This window comes from Chanodichthys erythropterus, chromosome 24 (genome assembly GCF_024489055.1).
Source record: "Chanodichthys erythropterus isolate Z2021 chromosome 24, ASM2448905v1, whole genome shotgun sequence".
Taxonomy (NCBI): Eukaryota; Metazoa; Chordata; class Actinopteri; order Cypriniformes; family Xenocyprididae; genus Chanodichthys; species Chanodichthys erythropterus.
Genome location: NC_090244.1, coordinates 21890006 through 21909593, shown reverse-complemented (window position 1 = coordinate 21909593; position 19588 = coordinate 21890006). Strand labels below are relative to the sequence as shown.

At 38.2% G+C, this 19588-nt stretch overlaps 1 protein-coding gene across 1 annotated transcript in view; it reads left to right on the top strand.

The window, feature by feature from the left end:
• Positions 1-19588, top strand: part of b4galnt4a (beta-1,4-N-acetyl-galactosaminyl transferase 4a) — a 210974-nt gene that overhangs the window by 173961 nt on the left and 17425 nt on the right. The window contains exon 9 of the mRNA XM_067379463.1: positions 14637-14703. Coding sequence (XP_067235564.1) covers positions 14637-14703 — 67 coding nt within the window. The remainder of the gene's footprint in view (positions 1-14636; positions 14704-19588) is intronic.

Genomic DNA, 19588 nt, shown 5'->3' with positions numbered 1-19588 from the left:
TATGCAATTTTATCCTATACTGAACTTTTCTGTGGTTGGAACAAAGGAACCACATTTTATTTTGGATCAAATCAGCCCATGGAAATGAAGTTTGAATTATTCTAAAGTTGATGTTTTGGTTTGTGAAAGTGTGTTCTGAAATTTAAATGCCTGAATTGTCAGTGCTATTAAGTCATCGAAACACTTTTGAAAAGTAAAATAAATATTCTGTCCAATCCATCCATACATGCTCCAGTCGATGTTTTGTTTGACCCAGCTAACACATTCTGTTATCATGTAGCAAGTGTATTTGCTCCAAAAACTGTTCAGTTTAAGACATGATAGAGGTCATATTTTGACCTAGACTGGTACTGTGCATCACTTTTTTTGTGAACATAATGATTACAATATATATAGAAAACAATCATAGGCATTTTAATCTCTGATATCTCCAAATCTCTTTTTGTTCTGTTGTCTGGACACGAACACTGTTCTGTACACATCACGTTGCATGGTTTCAGTATCAGAGCATTTTAATGAATACGAGCACACGAGTACAGTATCGGTGCATCCCTACTTATTGTGCATGGTCAAGTGTACATACTGTCTGTCTCTTTATCACTCTTTCTGACTGACCATCTCCTCCTAGCTCTTTTATAGTCCATTTTATCTTCTCCTAAATCACATCACTTCACTTGCTTGTTATCCAGCCAGCCCAGAATAAAGCAGCACCACCCATCCATCCTCCACCGCAAATGAAAAATACACACCTGTGTGTGCATGTAGGACAAAACCTATTTATGTTGTGTGAGAAAAAAAAATATTTGGCATGATATTATAAGGACAACTAAATTATTTTGGTTACACTTTTTTTTTTTTTTTTTTGGCCCCCTTTTAGAGTACAAATAATGTTGCACCTACATGTCAGTTAACTCTCAGTAGAGTATGATTAGTTGAGTATGAGTAGACTGGTATGGATAGGGTTAGTAATGTTACTTAGAGTCAGTAGAATATCTGTTGGGTAGCATCAAAATAAAGTGTTAGCAGATATTAAGCAGACAATCTACTAATACTCTAATATAAGTTAGTTGACATGTAGGTGCAACGTTACCTATAGTTAGTTATAGTTAGTGTGTGTGAGTGACAGTATTGTATATACAGTGCCTGTAGAAAATCATTGTACTCCTCTGAAATAGTTACCCATTCCAAAAAACAACCTTTTCCAACTTAATTTACAAATTTTGCCTTAAAACATCAAAGTAATGCAAGAAAAAGTAACAGATCTTAGGATATGTCTGTACTAGCTTTGCACACCTAGATTGGGGAATATTTGCCCATTCTTTCTCACATAATTGCTCAAGTTCAGTCAAATTCCATGGTGAGCGGCAATTGACTGCTCTCTTTAAGTGAATCCACAGATTTTCTATTGTATTTAAAGGGTTAGTTCACACAAAAATGAAAATCATGTCAATAATTGCTCACCCTCATGCCGTTCTACACCGCGTTCCAAATTATTATGCAAGAGACATATCAGTAAGATTTTAGTACAATAAACATTCAGATTTTAGTTTTCTAAGAAAATGTTTGTTCGTGTATTTATCCATGTCTTTTTAGATAACTGGTATCAATCTCAGACAAAATAATTTGCCAGATCTATGGAAACCCTACTTAGAGGTTGTTCCACATTATTAAGCAAGTCACAGTTCTAATGCAATATGGGGAGGAAGAAAGATCTTTTTGAAGATGAAAAGCATGAAATGGTGCAATGTTGTGCAAAAGGCATGAAAACAACTAATATTGTGTGAAACTGAATGGAGATTATCGAATTATCGTAAGATTTGTGAGTGATTTAGAGCACAGTAGAACTCGGTCAGATAAAGGCTTATTAATGAAAGTTCCTGTCAAAAAATTTATTGTATTAAAAGGGCAGCTATAAAAAAAAAAGCCAGTGTTGAGCAGCAAACAGGTATTTGAAGCTCCTGGTGTCTCTGGAGTCTCAAGAAGCTCTCCATGCAGGCTGGCAGTTGTGCGTAAAGATGCATTTCAGCCACTCTAAACCAAACCTCACAAAGAGAAACATTTACAGTGGGTTTAGAAATACATGAAGACTCATTTTTAAATAGCTTTATTTACTGACTAATGCCGTAGTACAATGGATGGTCTAAATGGATGGATTTCTGGATGGTTGGTGAATGGCCACCACGTTCCAATAAGACTGTGATGTCAGCAAGGAGCTGGAATATTGGGAAGTGAGATGGAGGGTATTAAAATGACTTTTGCAAGATATGTGGAGTTCATAAATCTCCATTTTCAGCTATGGTATAAAAAGGAGGATAGTGCATAGTACAACGCACTATGCACTATCCCATGCTGCAAAAAAACACCACAGCAATAAAACTGTTTGTATTTCTACACCCACTGTAAATGTTTCTCTTTGTTAGGTTTGGTTAGTGGTGTCTAAAATGCATCTTTACGCATGGAGTAGCCTGCATGGAGAGCTTCTTGAGACTCCAGAGACACCAGCAGCTTCAAATACCTGTTTGCTGCTCAACACTGGTAAAAAGGAGGAGCGACTACCGTGAAGGACGAGATAAAGTCCAGGCCTGGTCCTCTCTCGTCCTTCACTGATGTCGCTCCTCCTTTTATGCCTCCGGAGCTCCTCCGTGAGAGACTCGAGGCCGGCACGCCTCGCAGGTGACGCTTATTATCACTCGCGTCACCGGTCTCGCGCCGTTCCCTCACGGCTCTCGCCCGCCCTGCTCGTCACAACTGGCTTTTTTTATAGCTGCCCTTTTAATACAATACATTTTTTTGATAGGAACTTTCATTAATAAGCCTTTATCTGACCGAGTTCTGCTGTGCTCTAAATCACTCACAAATCTTAAGATAATTTGATAATCTCCATTCAGTTTTCACACAATATTAGTTGTTTTTATGCCTTTTGCACAACATTGCACCATTTCATGCTTTTCATCTTCAGAAAGATCTTTCTTCCTCCCCATATTGCATGAGAACCATAACTTGCTTAATAATGTGGAACAACCTCTAAGTAGGGTTTCCATAGATCTGGCAAATTATTTTGTCTGAGATTGATACCAGTTATCTAAAAAGACATGGATAAAAAAACAAACAAACATTTTCTTAGAAAAACTAAAATCTGAATGTTTATTGTACTGAAATCTTACTTATGTCAATTGCATAATAATTTGGAATGCAGTGTACACCCGTAAGAACTTCGGAACACAAATTATAAGATACTTTTTGATCAGCTCAGCGAGGCTTGCATAGACAGCAATGGTACATCCTCTTTTAAGATCCATAAAGGAACTAAAAACACTTTTAAATCCATTCATGTGAGTACAGTAGTTCTACCTTAATATTATAAAGCGATGTGAATATTTTTTGTGCGCAAAAAAAAAAAAAAAAAAACACTTTTTAACAGCTTTACGTATCAAATCAGTGGATTGGAGCACCAAAGTCACGTGATTTCAGCAGTTTGGCGGTTTGATACGTGGTCCGAATCACTAATTTGACTCAAAATATTCATAACGCTCTGAAGCTTTGTTTTGAAATCGGCCATCACTAGATAATGTTAAAAAGTTTTTTTTTTTTTTTTGTTGTTGTTGTTTTTTATATTCTTGTCACTTTATAATAGGGGTGTAACGATATGCTCAGGTCACAATACGGTACATATCTCGATACTGAGTTCACGATACGATACGTATCATGATATTTTGAACAAAATGAAGCTGAAAATCAAATAAGATTTATTTAAAAAACATTAACAAATTTCAATAAGATTTTGATGTTTTGTTACGGAAAGGCCATAGCTGATTTTTAATCTTGATGCGCCTGGAAAACGCACCGCATGCGCGTCGCGACTGCGTAGCTTTCATTATGAGCACGCCTGCCGCGTGGCTACATTTGAAATAACTGACTTGCACGTGGAAAAGACGCAATATGTGAACGGCCCCACAGAACTTCTTAAAGCAAAGCATCGCAAGCATCTTTTGCTTTTCTATGAGCACAGCTGTTGCTGTGGCACTGTGGTGAAAAAAAGCCACGACTTTTCTCACGCGACCAAGCAAGAGACTGATGCAAGAAACATTTAAACCTGCTTGCAGGATTCGATGTGTGCGTGAAATACTTACTGAACTAGAGATTTGATTGAGACACACCCTTAATATGCGGTGACAAGCCGGCTTCTCTCACTGCCACCTCCATGTATCAGAGTAGGTCACGTCAGCAGCTCAAACAATAAGATTAGACTGCTGTCATATCGTAAAAGTATGGCCATCACTCTACGATACACATGAACTGATTTAAATATGTTTTTAGTATCTTTATGGATCTTGAGAGAGGAAGTACCATTGCTGTCTATGCAGGCCTCGCTGAGCCAGCAGATTTAATCAAAAATATCTTAATTTGTGTTCCGAAGATGAACAAAGGTCTTACGGGTGTAGAACGACATGAGTAATTAATGACTTTATTTTCATTTTTGGGTGAACTAACTCTTTAAGTACGCGCTCTGACTTGGCCACTCAAATACATTCACCTTCCTATCCTTAAGCCATTGCATTGTTCTTTTGGTGGCATGTTTAGGATCATTGTCGTGTTGGAAGGTGAATGACCTGCCCATCTTCAGCTGTCTAGCAGAGGGAAGCAGGTTTTCCTCAAGAATTTGTACTAGACAATATCCATTTTCCCTTCAATCCTGACCAATCGCCCAGTCCCCGCTGAAGAGAAATACCCCCACAACATAATGATGCCACCATGCTTCACAGTGGGTATGGTGTGTTTTGGGTGGTGTGATGTCTTTTCGCTGAATGAAAAAAGCCTTTCCTGAGAAAAGTGTCACACTCAGTCTTGTTTGCGCTGTGCAAAAACACACCTGGAAGACTCTGATGCCATCTGGCAAAAGGCGCCTATAGTCTGATGAAACCAAAATTGACTTTTTTGCACTGAACTCCAAGAGCTGTTTGGCGAAAAGCAAGCACAGCACACCACCCAAAACACTCTGAACAGCTGCATGCAAGCCTCATATCACCATCTGCTGTGAGCAAACAAGTCATATTGCTGCTGTACAAGCATACATAAATCACCCCCATATCAGATCTATGCAGGTGGAGCTGGGGAAGGTGGTCGGTTTCTGAAAGCACACTGCAAACTGCTACAGCAAACGATAGACAACCATTGAATGTTGAGCAGCAAGCTCATTGGCTATTGAAACAGCGGAAATAATCAGCTGTGGCCTATAGAGAATGATGTGATTGCAAGCAGATTTGGCCAAAGACCTTTCAGCCTGTTCCATCTAGAGTTATATATATAGCTTGTACAAACAATAACAGTGAATTACGCCAAAATGCCTATTTTGTCGAGCATCCTCAAAAGAGCAGTCTTAAATGAGTTAAATAACGTCTTAAGGCAGGAAAACACCAAGCCGACGGTCGGCCGTCAGGCAGTTTTTGTTCATGGCCCACTAGGCCCAACATGTTGAATCGGCACCATAGCTCGTCGGTCAGTCGGGCCATCTGATCATTCTGATTGGCTGTCCAGCTGCTGGTACGGAAAGGAATTTCATCTTCTGCAGGTGCAGAATGGACGTGCTACTTGGCCATCGGCTGTCGAGTGTTGGTTTGGTGTGTCAGGGCAACTTTGGACACAGACGCTGCCGACGTGAGCCAACCCCGCGGTCTGCTTTCGTCGCCACTAGTTTGTCGGCGTCAACTTGGTGTGTGCCTGCCTTTAAATGAACTTGGTGTGAGAAAATGAGATGCGTCAGATCAAAGCAGCCTAATGAACCATTTGCTGTGAGTCTGTCCTTAATGTTAATCAAAGAACAAAGACAACAGAATTTGGAGAGTAACAGTGAAATTATTACGATATAAAAATATTATGTGTTTTTAATCACGTTAATTACAGAAAAAATCTTTAATTATTTTTTTTAATCGATTGACAGCACTAATATATATATATGTATGTGTGTGTGTGTGTGTGTGTGTATGTATATATATATTAGTGCTGTCAATCGATTTGCATTTGCAGCTTTTGACAGCTGAGTGGCGCTTTAACCACGTTATCCAACAAATGCATCAAAGCACATTTATCTTTATGCAAAATGTAAGTTCTCTCACATATTAGGCCTATATTTATCACAAATACATGTTTTATTTATATTTTAAACTCCTTTAATAAAACAGCATGGATTTTTTACTCGCACATACTTTGTTATTCGTTACCTGTCCTTTATTTGACAGATAACTACTTAGGAAAAATATAGCCTATCTGTTTGGACACTGATTAATAAATTGTTGCGTGTTTCATGAATTATATCCCTTTATTTTAGTAAAACGTGAGTCACTGAATAATTTCACTCCCATTATTAAGGCACGATTTAGCTAAATCATTGAAACTAAAAAGAATGGACGGATTAATACAACAACATAAAAAAAATGCAACTCCTGCAGCCGCATTTAAATGCAGGAGTGTATTCTATTCCTTAAAATATCAAATACCAAATTCAGAAACAACACATTCCAGCGGATAGATCACCTCTTTTTTAACATAGACCTACGAATTTATTATCGAATTGAGATATTTCTTTCTTTTTAGGTAATTATCCGCTGAGTTTAAGTTCACTTTTGAGACGTTTCAGTTTCTCGCAGAGAGACAGCTAAAAGCTCACCCTGTTTTTATTTATTTTATTGTACTAAAGCACAAGGTTTTGTTGTTATCGTGAGTGCACAAATAAAAGTCGACCATTTGTATTCTTGTACTAATCTGTAGGCTATCGCCAAAAATGACGGAAGGCCTGTTTTAAGTTGTTTCTGTCATGAGGAGAAAATCCATCAGAACGCGCCGGCGCTTTCGTCGACCAGAGGGATAAAAATGTAACCAATTTAGTTTCATATTTATATTTAAATATTGGGCTATAGCCTAATTTTTTTTTTTTTTTTTTTTTTTTTAAAGATGTCACCAATGTTGATTATGAAAAGTGAATAGCATGACGGATGCGCAATGTTGGGAGACAAATGCAGCGGGTCAGACATAAGTTCGACCACTTCATTAAGTTTTGTTTTATGTAAGTCTTTCTTTAAAATGAATTTCATTTTGTAGAAATTGTATCTTAATTTCAATCAATGTTTCATCAACCAATTGCCTATATTGAAGAAAACCATGAACGTCAGGAGTGGAATGGAAACGAAACCATGTTTCCGCGGCCTTTGAAAAAGGCTGAAGCAATAGACGTCTTTCTGTTTTTATTAAATTTCTTAAATACATGTCTTTGTTACTTAATTAATTGATAAGACGTTTTGGTCTAACAATATATTTTAGCTGCTCTAAATTCTAAGTTAGACACAAATTTCAAAACTAAATTCATGTATTTACAGTAAAAGAATAAAGAAATAGCCTAACTCTAGGCTTATATGCTATTTACGTTTGGGCAATATAATGATAATAATAATATCTCAGCAAAGACCGAACATATTTATTTGTCTCGGCACACGACCGCTAACAGTAACGCAGTAGCATCAAAGCTTGCTGTTGTCTTGGCTACCTTACAAACGGCGATGGAAACAACAGTGAATTTTTCCCCCTTTTGTGGTAATTTAGAACTAGTTTCTGTGGTATTCTGCTTGCATTTTTGGGCTTCAGTTGGATGCTTTATTTTTATCTTTAGTCAATTGAGTTTAGTTCTAAAAAAAGCAAAGGCTAAATAGTAAATAATCTGCGCCAGGGCCCATCATAGGGTGGGGGCTGCGGGAGTGTCCCGTACGTCCATGATGTAATGGTAATACATCGCTTACAAAGGGTTCATGTTAACTACTGTATGATTATCAGACGATTTTAATGTGTTAATGTTTCAACTATAGCTATGTAACAATCTGATAAACCGCAATTGTGCAGTTTGTATCCATTAACACGCTCATAAACATTACAAAAAGAAATGTCATGCCATAAGCTACACAATTACGAAAAAAAAAGCCCCCCCCCAAAAAAAATATATATAATAATAATCAAGAACAATTAAAAAAAACAAGAACAATAGCAGTAAATAAGAATTATTGCTATTAATTCGGTCTTAATGCTGGACCGTTCTGAATGAAAATATTACAGAATGAAAATATTAAATTTATAATCCGTGTGTGTGCTCCTAAAATATATATATATATATGTATATATATATATATATATATATGCCTAATGACTGTTTAATGACAATAGCATGCAGTAAGACTTTGTGTAAAGGTCTTTCTTTTAATTTTTGATGCATAGAGTAGCCTAAGACTATCCCACGTTTTGAAATTAACTCTCACTTTAAATTTTCTAATGGTTTTTAAGGATGTTAAAAGGTTATACTGTAATGTTGTTTTACTTCGTCCTTTCATGTCCGTTTACAAACCAACATTTTATCATTACAGTCACTTTCCAATCCGTCCCTTTGCGCCACCTGGCAGTAGTTTTTTTACACGCGACTGAATTTCAGTTAACGCCGCGGCTCTGCGGCAGCGGTATGCGCGGCGGTAATACCCATTTTGGTTGTCCACCTACTGTATATGATTACAGGTATCTTAATTTGTTTCAGTACAATTATTCAGTTACTACATAAAGCTATTTTTAACAAAAATAATTTACTTGTCCCTGTAATTGTAACGAAGGGGACTCACAGGCAGGGATCCAAATGCAGCGTTTACTAGAAGTAAGAGTGGTCGTACAGGCAGGGTCAAAATAGGAACAAACAGGAGCAGTGAGGAACAGGCAGAGTCGTAGTCAAGGGACAGGCAAAGATCAGGACAGGCAGCAACGGGTCAAAAACAAGAAACAGGCAGGAACGATAACAAGCAGGCAGACAGGATAGAAACGCTCAGAAATGATACAATGGTAATCAAGACTTCGCCGTGAGGTGGTGTGAGTGAAAGTCCTTTATAGTCCTGATAATGAGCTGCAGCTGGGTGTGGTGATTAGTGTGGAATGATTGTGAAGTGAGTGCAGGTGATGAGCAATGGAGGATCATGGGAAATGTAGTCCGGGATGTGACAGGAACATGACAGGAACAGATGGTGATCGTGACAGTAATATAACACTTAAAGGGATAGTTCACCCAGAAATGAAAATTCTGTCATTAATTACTCACACTCATGCCGTTTTACACCCGTAAGACCTTCATTAATCTTCGGAACACAAATTGAGATGTTTTTGTTGAAATCCGATGGCTCCATGAGGCCTGCATAGGGAGCAATGACATTTCCTCTCTCAAGATTCAGAAAGGTACTAAAAACATATTTAAATCAGTTCATGTGAGTACAGTGGTTCAATATTAATATTATAAAGCGACGAGAATATTTTTGGTGCGCAAAAAAAAAAAAAACTAAATAATTAATTATTTAGTGATTGCTGATTTCAAAACACACCTTCAGGAAGCATCGGAGCACAAATGAATCAGTGTGTCGAAACCGCAGTTCGGAGCGCCAAAGTCACGTGATTTCAGCAGTTTGGCGGTTTGACACCTGATCCGAATCATGATTCGATACGCTGATTTATAATATTAATATTGAACCACTGTACTCACATGAACTGATTTAAATATGTTTTTAGTACATTAATAGGAAATGTCATTGTTCCCTATGCAGGCCTCACTGAGCCATCGGATTTCAACAAAAATATCTTAATTTGTGTTACGAAGATCAACGGGTGGGGGGGGGGGGGGTTTGGGGGACATAAACAATTCATAAAAAGATGTGCAAAGCCTTCTGTCGTTTTAGAAAAGAGCAGAATAAACATGGTAAAATAAATGAACGTCATCACATTATCATCCCAAATGCCAAAAATAACAATTACGGCCCCCCTGTGTGAAGCCATCAGCAAGCATCAGTCCGTAGCACACACTCTGTGGGAGAGAGAGGAATTGAGAGAGTGCTCGAAACTACTTTAGCTTTGATTTAGCTGCAGCTGGCTGCTTCTCATTTCACTAAAAGCATTGAGCAAATACAAAAAAGGGCCTCCAAATGAAATTTTCAGAATGTATTTCCTGAATTTGACCATCTGTTCTAGGCTGAGATGATGGTGGTGGAGCTTCCAAGAAAAGAGTTGAGCCACTCCATGAGCTTTGATTGAGTCATGAGGAATGGAGATTTTTTTTTTTTACAATAATGATAAAATATTTTAATAAAAGATTGTTTTCATGTATAAATTTATTTGTTCTGCTGTGCACAAAGGAAGATGTTTGCAACAAAGCAGATCTCGCCCCCATTGACTACCATAGTAGGAACACAAATCAATGGTGGGCGAGATCTGCTTCATCACAAACATTCTTTCAAATATCTTCCATTGTGTACAGCAGAACAAATACATTTATACAGGTTTGGAACAAGTAAATGATGACAGAATTTTCATTTTGGGTGAACTATCCCTTTAAGATTATTTAAAATAACATTTTTTTTATTTTATTTTTCTCAGTAAGAGTTGCTTTTCTCTGGAATTCAGCTTTACCAGAACTCTTGATAAGAGAAACATCACTGAAATGCTGTTATGTGACTGTACGCATTTGTCAGGCACTGAGAATAATAAAATTCTGTCAGCTACACTTGCACTTTTCTGGCTATATTGTTACATTTTGTTGTTTTCCCTCTTTTATTGATTTTTGTCTTTTCACACTGAAGGTTTAAGGCCAGTGAATCAGACCTCTGTTTCACAGAAAAAAATGTCATCAGACACATGAGACCGTGAAGACAGGAACGGCTAATTCAAAGCACACACATTTCTTTAGCTCAATGGGCACATAGCATATAGACTTCTTTAGTTATTAATTTAAGCCCATCATAATTAAACCCCTAGTGCTAAAAAAGGAACACATTATTTAGTCCCTTTATTAAATTATTATCCTCCTAGGGACCTGGGAGGTTCTTACATTGTAAGTTTTAATATCATTGTAAGGGCATTTGGTCAAAACGAACACACAAGGACAAAGCCTTTTGTTGTTTTCTCTGCCACAAAACATATTTTTCTCATGCACTCTGTCTTTCTGTCTTTTCGAAAATATGGAATGATTATAGTGTCCACAAACCAAGACACCTACATTTATCACAAAGAGGCAGCTTATAACTGCCGATGGGTTTTATCATACTTTCAAGTGATATTAGTGGGTGCTGCTTCAATCTCTCTTAGAGTGCTTCTAATCTTTATTCTTTATTCTAGACCTAGTTTCTAAATTTATGCTTGTGTGAATTTCACAAAACTAGTCTTTAAAAAGAGTCTTTTTCAGGTCAAGATAAGAAAGAAGTTATATTATTAAAAGATATTAAAATATATTATTTAATGTGTGTTTATCATTTTAATTTAGTTTATATATATTTATATGTGATGGTACAATTTATTGAACAGATTTTAATTTATGTTGATGTAAAAATTATAATAATTAAAGGAGCAATAGGTGATTCTCTACAGAAATATTTTTTGTTATACTGGTTGAAAGTCTCCATATCCTGATAGCAATCAATATCATCTGTGTCATATGTTTTTACATGCCCCCGTGCACCCTGTTTGCACAGACATCATACGTCATCAGTGCATTTCATGCAATGCAGAGTTTATGTAGACAGACGTCAGTCACAGAGCACCACAAACAAACAGCTTTTTCAGTTCCTACCAAATCAAAACAATGAGCTTAAGTTGCGTTCACGCCATAACTACCATAATTAAGAGACGGCACCCCATGATGTTCTAACTGGAGCTGTTCATGTCCTTAGACTCAGAATTATGCATTTCCATGTCAACAGTATCAACACCAAAATGAATCTGCATCAGTCAGGTATAAGCTCTCTAAAGGCCAATTCACACCGTAACCGACAAATGCCAGAAAATGCCAGCAAACTCGTCTGTTGGAGTCTGTTGTATAACATTTTTATGTTTTGCCTCAATACTTAAATACAATGAAAATGTATATGAATCTATATTATTAATATAATTGCCAATTACCATTAATATTATAGCAATATTGTTAACATTGTTACATGTATACAGTTGTGGATCTTTATTTTTCCCATTTAGACTCTGTGACTTGTTTGTCTGTGTTTTTTGGGGCAGTGTGAAGATGGCCGTTTTTTCTCATAGAATTCTAAATCCAACGGCCAACTTGTTGGTTGGCATTCGTCAGTGTTTGTTGGCATTTGTCGGTGCGTGTAAATTGGCCTTAAGTTGTTTATGTTCAATATTATTGTATGTTATGTGCTTTGAGACATGAGGTAGTTTAACGCCATCTCTTGTGACGCTTTGCCGAGAGCAGCTGTGTATGTGTGCTTTGGAGGAGGCGTGGCTTTGGACGCCGATTTGCTGGGAGATCGTATGTTTTCAATGCTAGCGGGCTAACATTAGCATTCTCAGATCAACTACTGCACCTTTAAATAATAATGAAAATGAGAATAATGACATTTTGAGGGTAAAATTAGATGGTAAAACGTGCTTAATTGTGAAATATGATATGAAATTGTTTTCACAAAATTTACCCATATATCTTCGCTTTACTGGTCGTTCCTCAATAATGTTACGAGTGTGTGTGTTTGGCTGTGGAAAATGGCCTGTCTCCCCTCATTACAGCGAGCATAAGCAGAAGTGACATGGTAATTGCACAACGTCATTAAAAGAATTGTAGCTTGTCGGATGGTTTGTAAGTGTGCTGCTGAAGAAGCTACTGTTGATGTGAGTGTGCCTCTCATTTCCTGCTGTGTGTTGTGATTGGATGGGTGAATCTGTTTAGTGAGGGTGACCTTGCATGAAATGTAGATGAATAAATAGCAGATTTGCCTCCATCTTCTATTGTTGCATTCATTGTTCATCAATAGACAATCAATACAGGCAGGGATGCAAGGTTTTCACAACGAAACCCGCCCAATTGCTACTAAAAACTAGCTCAAAACTAGCCCAATCACGTTTCTGGGAGGTCCCCCAGTAAAAATTGCGTTCCGGGGGGTAAAATCCTCTTTTTGTTGGTTTCCCCTGGTAAAATTCGCATCCCAGATGCTAAATATCATGTTATTTGGGGTTTCTTCAACCAGCAGCAACAGTGTTAAAGTAGCCCAATTTTGCGGGGAAAACCACAGACTTGGCAACACTGAATACAGGAACACCCATGATTCCACATGGACCTTTTTGATTCCATTCCATTTTTGTTCTCAAAACTTCCAGTGAAGTTCGACTTCAACAACTTTTACATCATGGTCCTAAACAGTTTGATGTAATCAAACAGCAAGCAATCCCATCTCCATCATAATCAGAGTTTCTATGTTAACTAGCCTCAACTGCAATGTGACGATATTTTGTCGGTTGTGCAACATATCCACTTTCAGTGAGGTCGGAAACTTGGCATCGCATCTGGATTGGACTTAATTGCTACTTTTTTCCTGTCTACACCATTTCAACACTTCGATCAGCCGTTAACCTGCCGGCACTAAAGGGTTTGATGATTTGATGGCCTTAACTTGCATTTTAATTTCACAGAGATGTCCTTTGTTGAAAGGTGACTTCGTCACTTTGTGCAATACTTTCATCAGAAACATCTTATTATGGCACAGTTTCTTTTTAGACTTTTGAATGTGCAGAAAGACTTTAGACTTTCAGGTCCACTTTGCAGCTTCTTCTGGCTGAAAACTACCCACTTAGATGTATGTAAGAAGGGACTGATTCAACAGACCCAAACTCATGGTGGGTTCCCTTTAGGTCGTAATCATGATGGCTTTTGCTGGATAGTTCGCCCAGAAATGAAAATTATCCCATAATTCACTTACCCTTAAGCTATCCTAGGTTTATATGAATTTCTTTCAGACAAAAACAATCAGAGTTATATTAAAAAATATCCTTGCTCTGCCAAGCTTTATAATGGGAAGTGAATGGCACTCCTGATTTTGAAGTCCAAAAAAAGGGCATCCATCCATCATAAAAGTAATCAGTGTGGCTCCAGGGGTTTAATAAAGAAACATATCCATATTTAAAACTTTATAGACTATAATCCCTAGCTTCCTGTAACGTCAAGTCAAGTCATCTTCAAACCTTGGGATAAACAGAGAGAGACTAATGTTAGTGTAGACACCATTCTTCTTATGATGTAGCAAGTATATCAGGTGTTATGGGAAGTGTTCCCGATTCCGTCTGACCTAATCCATGCAGCCTAACAATTTACATGATTTGAATTATAGAAGTAGATAATGGTTTATGTGTATGCAAGTTTAAACAGATGTGTTTTAGTCTAGACTTAACTGACAGAGTGTGTCTGCTTCCTGAACAGTGATAGGAAGACTGTTCCAGAGTTTAGGTGCTAAATAGGAAAAGGATCTGCCGCCTGCAGTTGATTTTGATATTCTAGATATTATCAACTGTCCAGAATTCTGAGATCTCAATAGACATGAAGGACTGTAATGCATTAAGAGCTCGCTCAGGTACTGGGGAGTTAAACCATTTAGTGCTTTGTAAGTAAGTAGCAAGATTTTAAAATCTATACAATGTTTAATAGGGAGCCAATGCGGTGTTGACAGAACCGGGCTAATATGGTCATACATATTGTGTTGCACTCAGTGTGAAAGGACCTTAAGAATGGTCTGTTGGCTGTGCCATATGAGGCTTGAGTCTACTTTCTTTCTAACTGTCCCTCTTTGTCTTTATTACAGTGGCGCCCTTTCCTGCCAGGACTCAAGTATGAGGTCATTGATTCCGCCTACATCTCCTTGTACACAGGTAACCCTCGCTCTCTTACAAATTCCACCAATTTCAAAACTAACCAACATTGACTAGCTATCGAACTGCCGCCACACCGTAACGGTTTGAGTAGTTTGATGGTGTGACAGTTTGACCTTTAGTCTTTGATGGTTTTCTTTGAGTTGCTCGAGAGGTTTTGTTGTGAACAGTTTATGAAACATATGGTGTCTTCGAAAGTTGTCGAGAAGGAAGAAAGTGCCTTTTTCAGGATCACTGAGATTAATGACAGTGACTTCTTCTGCCTGAGGCTGTTTCAAATCGCTGGTCTTTGTGTAGAGAATGGTACAGTGTGTCCCATCGGGCTTGAAACGACTATATGTATTAGCTGCATTACACTTTAAAGTTATTTTCCATGCCCTAAAGTTGTATGTGCAAAGACTTTTAATAGCGTCCTACTGAGTTCACAACAAAATTGATGAGTTTAGTAGACGTAATTTGCTCTTAACACGTTTTTGGTTTCAGTGCCCTGAGGTGAAGCAAAATTGAAAATGTGCTTAGAGCTGTTGTGACAAAGAGAGAAAGGGCACAGGAAAAAGAACAAGGTTATAAAGACTCAGTCGGATCTTGCTCTCAAAGGGAGATCAGGCATGGAGCGCTAACATCCGTAGCTTGCATACCGTTGCCATGGTGATCATGCCGACCTTCAAGGATAACCTTTTGGAAGTGTCTTCAGTACAAATGCCATCTTGTAACACAGCAGAGCTTATATGTTTTCAAGCAGTTCACCGCACACACACTCTGTCCTCATAGATTTACATTCAAGATGGAAAGATTTACAAATGAGAACTCCATAATATTTTAATTGTTTCTCCTAGAAAGCAATAATATTAATTGGACAACAAATTGAAAGTGTTACAGAAGTATCCTGCTCTTTAGGTGGTTCTCCTGAGAAAAAAAGACGTAAATAAACTCACGTCTCCTCATGAATTTCAGAAAGCATCTCACATGTCTCAGAGAACTCCATATGAACTATCCATCCATCTATTCTTCAAATCACTTCTATGTGGGATCCCGGGGATGCTGGAGCCTATCCTAGAGCCTCGGGCCGAATGCAGGGAAACAACTGGCCTGTTTAGTATGAACTTACTTTTCATCAAATTAATCTTTGGCCAAGTTATCTGAGCTATGCTTGACACATTAATTTGCTTTAAACTCTATGGGCCAGATTTACTAACCACTTGTGCCAGCACAAACCCTATTTTGGTGTTAAAAAACCACTGTCAGGATCAGTGTTGGGGAAAGTTACTTTTAAAAGTAATGCATTACAATATTGCGTTACTCCCTAGAAAAGTAACTAATTGCATTACTTGGTTACTTTTTATGAAAAGTAATGCGTTACATTGTTACAAAAACAAAAAAAAAAAGTTATATTTTTGGAAAATGTTAAGGCCTTTTCACACCAAAAGTGAAATGAATAAGCCTCAGGCTGAAGGAAATGCATATTTACCCCTGTACAGTAGAGGGCGCAGCTCAAACAAACCTGTCAGCTGTGCTGCCATTCTGGATTAAAGAAAAATAGGATACATGAGGAAAAAGTTCAACACTCATTTCTAACTTCAACACCAACTTCAACACTCATTTCACTTCAACACTATTTCTAAATCTAAAGTAATTTCCACTTATTAGTTTGGTTGAATTAGGTAATTGAAGGTCAGCAGCAAAGACATTGGTTAATAAAGTGAGATTAAATACATAAAGTATATTTGTGTAATTTAAAATATTTAATTATAACAGGTTTGCGTTAAATTCTAAGATTGCATTTCACTGTTTTTATTCATTTTGAGGAATACTGAATGTTTTCGTGCAAGTAATGCGTGTGCACATTTAGTCTAGATCTACAATAACCATCATGTTTACACAGCGCACACAACACCTCTGCACTTTATTTCTCTCAATATGGGGACAAGAGAGCTGTAAGTCAATAAATGTGAAAAGTAACTTGCGTTTCTTTATATATTATTAATACGTTACTTTACTAGTTACTTGAAAAGTAATCTGATTACGTAACTCGTATGCGTTACCCCCAACATTGGTCAGGATTCACTAAAGACGCGCACTGAAAACCTAGCAATGAAAAGGCATGTACAGATATTTTTGCGGCAGAAAGCTTTTTATGTGTTTTGGCCGTTCATTTAATCCGAGTTCAGACTGCACGATTTTCAAATTGGTTGGCTCACTGTTCTTTTCACACTGCATGACTATCTTGGCCAGCATTCAGTCGCTGCTGTGTTCCTACTGCACGATGGATCGGCGATAGAAGGTTTCACACTGCATGACTTTACAAAAGGAAGAATCGCTGACAACTCTGTCTGGCACGCAGCAAACTACGTTTCACAACCAAACATACGCGAGATGTGACAAGGAAACAATGCGTGCAAGACCGGAGTTATTATTATTATTATTATTATTATTATTAAAAACAGTAGCCTGCAAGAAGCTTGCAATACGAATTGCCTGTGCGCTGATTTGCAGCAAAAACAAGAAAAAGAAAAGAAGAATATGGAGGAGGAAATGGTTGGGGAGACTGTGGATTGTGTCTTCTGCAACGAGAGTTGGAGGTAAATAAATAACTTTTCAATGTGCTGCTGTTGCGGATGGTCAAGCAAATGTTTTGCTTTGTTTCTGTTTGATATAATTGTAATGTTTATCTGAAACGAAGCCATGCTTGCTGGTATTGTGGTCTATAACTCCTCCCCGAACTCCCCGCTGCTCTGTAACTTGCTCTCTCGTTGGCTGTCGGTCATCGCCGATGTAGTTTTCAGTCAGAACACTTTTCACACAGCAGGATTTTGAATCGCCGACAGGTCCAGATATTTAGCATGCCAAATATCTCACGGGTGTCTGCGACTCGTCTGCGATTCTCTCAGATCGCGTCTTTGCTCATTCACACTGCATGATAGTCACTCACGTGAACGAGCACCGATTTGCCTGTGATTTCGGGCATTTGTCGGCGATTTCTCAACCTGTCGGCAAGCCAAAATCGGGCCTAAAATCGTGCAGTCTGAACTCGCCTTTACATGACTGCTGCGTTTTGGGGACCTGAAAATGCAAATTTTTGCAAATGGGTTTTAAAGTGCAAGTTTTTGAAAACGATACTGTTATTGTCTCCGTGTAAACTACAAAAACGCAAATTCGTGAAAACAGTGACATGTTCAGTCTATAGGCGCCTAGTGTTTATTTACAAAGTAACATCGCCAACTACTGGACTGGCAGCAGAATACAGCGTTTTCACGGATCCATGTGAACAGGGATCCTTTTGACAACATTGTCGTCTGTACACAAAAAGTGCGAAGGAAAAACTTTTCTGTATTTAGTAATAATTAATAAGAATTTGTTACATTTATATAGCACTTTTCTGGGTACTCAAAAAGCTTTACATAGGGGGGATCACCTCAACCACCACCAATGTGCAGCATCCACCTGGAAGATGCGATGGCAGCCATATTGCGCCAGAATGCCCACCAGACACCAGTTTATTGGTGGAGAAGAAACCGAGTGATGAAGCCAATCAGTGTATATATATATATATATATATATATATATATATATATATATATATATATATATATACTGTATGGGGATATGGGGAGGCCATGATGTTGGACAGAGGCCAATAGGCAAATTTGGCCAGAATGTCGAGGTTAAACCGCTACTCTTTTTCAAAGGACATACTGGGATTTTTAATGACCACAGAGAGTCAGGACCTCAGTTTAACATCTCATCTGAAGGATGGTTTTTTGGGACAGTATAGTGTCCCCATCACTATACTGGGGCACACAGACCACAGGGTGAGCACCCCCTGCTGGCCTTACTAACACCTCTTCCAACAGCAACCTAGTTGTCCCAGGAGGTCTCCCATTCAGGTACTGACCAGGCTCAACCCTGCTCAGCTTTAGTGGGCAACCAGTCTTGGGCTACATAGCTGCTGGCTAGTTGTACAACGTTGTCGTGTAAACGTTACCCTTGGCAACATATTGTCTGCCAAGCCACATTATTTTAATTTGATGTGCTTGTGTTTATAGTTGACTACTGGCACCTGATGAGCCTACGCTAATTTCCATCGGTCGTAATGGAAATGAGCTGGCTGTGTCCGTGTTCTTTAATTTGAGCATTGTCAGTAGATCACCAGCAGAACTTTCCACTCCCATCTGTGCTTTGATTGTGTTTTTGCGTTAATTTGCCCTATTTAGTAAATCTGGCCCTAAATATAATTCTCATTTGTGTCCATTTTTAGGAGACATCCTAGGAGAAAGGAAGGATGCTCAAAGGAAAGTTTGTGTGTAACCTCTGAGCACTAACATTTTCCTCTTGGTTGTTAAAACTTCATGTAAACTGTTAATGTAACAGGTTCTTTTCTTTTACACATTTAGTTCTTCAGAGGCACCGCTGTAGGAAACGGAGGGTCGTGGTAAATGTGTCTCTAGGCAACAGGGCTGGTGAAAGCCATCAGTTCTCCTAAAAGAGTCAGAGTTATGCTTGAATGCCTTGTGTGAAAAATTGAGTCCTGACAAGGGCTTTCTTGCATCAAGTGTCAAATACTATGAAATGAATTCCCTTTAGAATTGTGATTGTATTGTACATTATACAAGGTTTATTATATGCAACATAATAAAGAACCTCATTCAGTTTGTCTTGACAGCGTCTCAGGGTTTGATAGGGGTAGATTGGGATTGACAAACAAAGGGGTGTAAGACCCATGGGACATTTTGATATATGAAAGGGTAAGAGCAACTAAAACATTCTGCAAAATAGAGCATGCCACCACTGGCTATTGTCAGTGCCTCATTTGCATGTGTGAGAAATTTTTATTTTGAACACCTAGTTCTGCTGTGGTGCTTTAAAATAGCCTAGGGCCTGAATGGAA